General features: G+C 43.2%; 2 protein-coding genes across 5 annotated transcripts; one reads left to right on the plus strand and one right to left on the minus strand.

Moving 5' to 3' along the window:
• Positions 1-370: 370 nt before the first annotated feature.
• LOC121309589 (THUMP domain-containing protein 1-like) lies at positions 371-1,346 on the minus strand. Of its 2 annotated transcripts, none has more exons than XM_041242582.1 (2): positions 932-1,258; positions 371-782 (listed from the first exon to the last, which is right to left on the minus strand). In XM_041242582.1, exon 2 carries the CDS (start codon positions 778-780, stop codon positions 490-492), a length of 291 nt encoding a protein of 96 aa, XP_041098516.1. In that variant the 5' UTR covers positions 781-782; positions 932-1,258; the 3' UTR covers positions 371-489. The 2 variants fall into 2 exon arrangements, with proteins under 2 accessions (XP_041098516.1, XP_041098515.1); XM_041242581.1 differs by lacking the exon at positions 932-1,258 and adding an exon at positions 1,274-1,346 and having other exon boundaries at positions 375-782.
• A 175-nt stretch (positions 1,347-1,521) lies between these two features.
• On the plus strand, positions 1,522-3,794 carry LOC121309588 (acyl-coenzyme A synthetase ACSM3, mitochondrial-like). Of its 3 annotated transcripts, XM_041242580.1 has the most exons (6): positions 1,522-1,612; positions 1,995-2,229; positions 2,705-2,915; positions 2,996-3,203; positions 3,372-3,515; positions 3,690-3,794. In XM_041242580.1, exons 2-6 carry the CDS (start codon positions 2,005-2,007, stop codon positions 3,712-3,714), a joined length of 813 nt encoding a protein of 270 aa, XP_041098514.1. In that variant the 5' UTR covers positions 1,522-1,612; positions 1,995-2,004; the 3' UTR covers positions 3,715-3,794. The 3 variants fall into 3 exon arrangements, with proteins under 3 accessions (XP_041098514.1, XP_041098512.1, XP_041098513.1); XM_041242578.1 differs by having other exon boundaries at positions 3,372-3,781; XM_041242579.1 differs by lacking the exon at positions 1,522-1,612 and adding an exon at positions 1,633-1,750 and having other exon boundaries at positions 3,372-3,781.
• The last annotated feature ends 1,353 nt before the right edge of the window (positions 3,795-5,147 follow it).

Here is a 5,147-nt window from a genome sequence, read left to right on the forward strand (position 1 = left end):
TTCTGCTGCCAGAGAGAACCCCCAAAAAGTAGTTTAACAAACACCAGGGCTAAACAGAAATGTATTATATATTTCACTGAACCAAATGAAAATTTGTAGTTTTGTGCAACTATTGGAGCCAACGAAATCAGCAGCCTTACTGCCTTAAATACTGGTATCTGCCTATGTACCATACACTATGCAGGGATAGAAATAAGACTCCGACTTCATAGCAGTATCACCCAGGTTTTACTACGAGTCTGATTAGCCCCAGTGTGTACAGGTAACAAACTCAGATGTGTCTTATAAAACTCACAGTACAACCAGGAATGGATCAAACTGCTAAGCAATGGGAGTCTTATTTCCATCCCTGGTGTGCTATGGAGTCAGTTACAACTGATAGTCCCTATGCGCAAACAGACCAATTCTGCAGTGGTGAAGCGAAAGCGGAGTGAACACAACACCACTGTCAGGCTTGAAATGTGGTTCCTGGAGACCTAGCTTGCTGTATCAAACCCCACGTCTCCACTGGTGTGCTGTGGCTTTGCGTTCCCTCAGTTTAAGACTAGCTAAAGCCCCATGCGGGCAGCGTACCTTCTCTGGCCCGTACAGCTTGTCTGCGTACTCGTTCAGGAGGCTGTAGGCCTCTGCCGTGCACTTGCTCTGGTTCATGTTGCAGGTGAGCAGTATGCCCTGCATGCCCACCTCCAGCTCCCTGGCGCCGCAGCCCCTCTGCTTTTTGGCTGCATAGTTCGTGTACTGCTTCCTGCTTCGTTTCTTTGATTCCTGGACCGCGGCCATTTCTGTTCACATGCAATTCAAATAGAGAAATGTCCAAATTGTAAAGTATACTGTGGCGTGGCATACGCTCCTCCCGCTGAAATACAAACTGGATCTTAGATCGCAGTAGATAAAGCCTGCAGATGAGGCAGCTATACACACACACACACACCTGAGTTTAATTAATTCCAGGAGCCTGGTAGAATGCAAGACCCGTTTTTAAAGATCGGATTTTCAGAGTTTAAAGTTTTATGAACCGCCTTTTTGTTCCGATGTCCCGGTTTCTAAGAGAAAAGGCGCTGGGCGGTGTACAGCTGAACTAGCAGAGACGAGCAAGATAAAGTTGCAGTACACATATTAAAATAAACCACACAGCATGCAACCCCAGCGAGTGCACCGCGGCATATCGGATATATTTAATATTAATACTATATAAAAAAAAGTGATATTAAAGCTGAGCTGTGCATAGCTCACGTCGTACAATAAAATACTCTTGTTAAATGTTTTTATTTACCTGGTAAAGGCGCGTTAACACACAAAAAAACGTGTGCCTGCACTGGCGTGTCGCTCCAATGACGTACTTTATCGGAGATTGGGAGACCCAAAAAACACCCGGAGTGAAGCCAGGGCCCAGTGGCCGCTGCGTGTAATGTTATAATAACTCTGCCTTTCTTTCGTATATATTGTACATCTTAAACAGTAACGTCAGAACATTATACATTATTATTTAAGCACCGTTTAGTGGAGAACATATACATTATCTTTAAAGAAACAAGTGGTTGGTTTGGGTTGTTGGCTAGTCGTACAGCCAATGTCTATCCAGTTCTTCAATCTGAAAATCGTTAGCCGAGGGGTAAGACACGTCTCGGGTTTTTTTTTTTTTTTTTCAAGAGCTTTTAAATACTACAACTTTCACTGAAGATAACTTTACTTGCTGTTGTGCGAGCTGTAAAAATGTGAACTAATCTTCTTACAAAGTTACATGTAAACAGTAAGTAAAACATTTGAACTGCGTGCACATCGCGTCGACGTGTCACTGAAGCACGCTTTTTAAAAGAGAAAAAGCACATGAAGTATAAATATAGTAGTTTTAAACGTGACCTTTGTGATAAACTTCGATTAAGGTGACCATGTGGCTCTGCGTTCAGCGGGACAGTTAAGGCTCTGAACTGTCCCATTCTGACCCAGTGTACACGGAGCCATGTGATAACCCTACTTGTATTGCATTCTCCCAGGCAGTGAGCAATGAACACGCTGGCTGCTTCGCTCCACCTGCTGAAGCTGTCCGTTAGGAGGCTGGGATCACCTCACACGTGTGGAAGGAAATTCCACAGACTCGCTGGGTTCCAGTCCTGTGCACCTCAAAACTTTCAAGACTATGAAAGCCTCCGTCAGCTGTACAGACCAGAGGCGCCCGAGTATTTCAACTTTGCGAAGGATGTGCTGGACAGATGGGCTGAGAGGGAGAAGGTGCAGATCGTTTGAGATGTGTTAATGCTTCATGTTACAGAGTGCACTAGTTATGCTGCTTATCTGATTTCTGCTGTTTTAGAATAATGGCAGGATCTCTGTCACGTGACTCACAGGAGGTACAATCATAGCTCTACTTACAGAGGCTGACAAATCTCCGAAAGTACATCTCCCAGCAGCCTCTGGCATTTCCCAGTCGTATAGGTCACCTGATTGAGTGATTCAACCAGGACACCAATAAACCAGGAACCAAAATGATAAGCAAACTCCATACAAACCAAATGCGTTCAAATACTTTCTCAAACTTAATAAAATCAATGAGTTGTAAATTCGAAGGTGAGATTGCTTTAATAGCTCTTACTGCTGTTAGCTAAATCAGAAGATTGAAAGTAACAGGGTTAGCACCATGTTTCGGACAGGCTGTATTGCAGAGCGTGTGTAGTCCTGCTCAGACTTGTGTTTACTCCTTTTAAAGGATGGGGAGAGGCCATCAAACCCTGCCCTGTGGTGGGTGAACAATGCCGGAGAAGAAATCAAATGGAGCTTTGAGGAACTCGGGGTGCGTTCCAGGAGAGCAGCGAATATCCTGGCGGGAGCTTGTGACCTACAGCCCAGAGACAGGCTTCTCCTCATCCTACCCAGAGTGCCGGAGTGGTGGCTTGTGAACGTGGCCTGTTTGAGGACAGGTAGGTGTTGTGTTGCCGTGGCCACGACTCCCTCGCCGGGTCTTTGAGCTCTGACCTCTACGTAATGCTCTTCTCCACAGGGACTGTCCTCATCCCTGGGACCGCCCAGCTCACTGCCAAGGACATCCTTCACAGGCTCCTCAGCTCCAGCGCCAGATGCATTGTCACAGATGAGAGCCTGGCCCCTCTCGTAGACGCCGTGGCAGCGGAGTGCCCCTTCCTGAAAGCCAAGCTGCTGGTATCACAGCAGAGAAGAGAAGGCTGGCTGAACTTCACAGAGCTGTCAAAGTAAAACAGCCGGTCAGGGGTGGGGTTGACCTATTGTGCCTTCCCTTACAGCAATAAGATCACAACAAATTCACTTACAGCAGAGATTCTAGAAGGCGTGGGTGTTCCAAATGGTTATTGCCATGACGATAAGAATGCTAACAACTGTATCTGCTTTACTCTTTCAAGGGCTGTATCAAGCGACCACACCTGTGTGAAGACTAAGAGCAGTGATCCGATGACCATCTTCTTTACCAGCGGAACCACAGGCTCTCCGAAAATGACCCAACACAGCCACTGTAGCTTTGGAGTCGGGCTGGCCGTCAATGGCAGGTGCTGTGCAGAGATAGGAGAAATTAAAAAAATGAAAAATCGCAGTTTAAAGGGATGTATTATTCCGTTTACCATACTCCAGTGTGTCCATTTCCAGTATGCTCAGCTGTTAGACTTATTTTCTCGTAAATAAGCTGTCATCACAAACAAAGGCTTTATCACTGCTGTGTGCAGGACCTTGAGTTGGCTGTTTTGCTGATTACATTATAATTGCACAAGAGGGGAAGATGGGAACACAGTCTAGCTCCAGTTTTCCTGCACACCAATGTATGTACAAGTTCTTTTAACAGTCATCGATACGAAGTCATATCCTGAAGGTTGCTCTTACTGTAGGTAAGATTTCAGTCTAAATAAAGAAATATGCTGTTATAAATTCCATACAAATCTTAGTGTCGTCGAATATAGCACCTTCAGTCCTGCACTCAAGGAAGTAACGAATCATTGACAAAAATATGTATATATTTTAATATAAACATGAAACAAAATACGGGTTGAGGCCAATTCCGGAGGCAGAAAGTATAGATTTGTAAAGCATGATCGGATGACTATCGGTACTGAAGGTCTGTGCGTGTCAGCATTTCGGATAAGGAGGGTCCTCAATCAGGGCGTTAGATCAAACTCTTATTTTTACATATAAAAGACAAGGTTAAGGGATCCAATTAGGTTGAGGTAATGATACTACTGATCCAAATTTTGAGCGCATATATATATATATATATATATAGTTATATATATATATATATCATATATATATTTACACACAGTAATCTGTCATTTATCCACTATGATCTAACATTAGTTTGTTATTGAACAGAGAAGAGATCAAGGCTCTAACAAGATCCTACCCAAGTTTTTGTACACTGTTTGTGATATGTGCTCCATGCGCTACCATTGCTGGCAGTGTCACCTGAGCTGTTCAGTGTGTTGATGAGTAAATAAATCCTGTTCGCCTGCGGGGCATATCAACTTCAACCTTTGTCTTGATCTCCTGCCTGTCACTCAGCAGCGAATGCATGCACCCACATGGCAGACGGCTACTCTGTCACAAGCATTAATACCCTGTATCTTTCTAAACAATGGATTTAGGGGAGCTCCCTAATAAAAGCCAACTCTCAAAACAATAATTGTGTGAATATAGTAATTGCTATATCTGTGTATTATGGTATTTAAAACAGGATTCATTTAACCGACTTTTTACATAACCACCCTTACTCAGGTTTCATCGCAGTCGTGTGTACGTATATTTACAGAACAGATGTCAAACAAGCGTAACTTGTCATGTAATTACACAATTACAATGCACACATTTTTCAAATTAATTCAACTTGCTGTTACATATAAATATGCTTGTTCAATAAAGAAAAAACCTAAACGGACTTACTACTAAACGGGACTTGTGATGTTCCTCTCATCCGAGTCTAAGAAATAATCACATTAAGTTTAAGGTGTAAAACTTAAATCACCAAGTCCTGCGATGGTGGAAAATATGATAAATCTGCCTTCCAAATGTTTGATTGCAATGTCCTATCACCTACTGTAAAGTTAAAGGGCTGTTCAGCCATTTCATTGAAATAACACTTTTTATTCTGTTGCATTTTATTTTCTGAGCTTACGATGTGCCAATTAAAACCA

Source organism: Polyodon spathula, unplaced genomic scaffold, assembly GCF_017654505.1.
Source record: "Polyodon spathula isolate WHYD16114869_AA unplaced genomic scaffold, ASM1765450v1 scaffolds_1392, whole genome shotgun sequence".
Taxonomy (NCBI): domain Eukaryota; kingdom Metazoa; phylum Chordata; class Actinopteri; order Acipenseriformes; family Polyodontidae; genus Polyodon; species Polyodon spathula.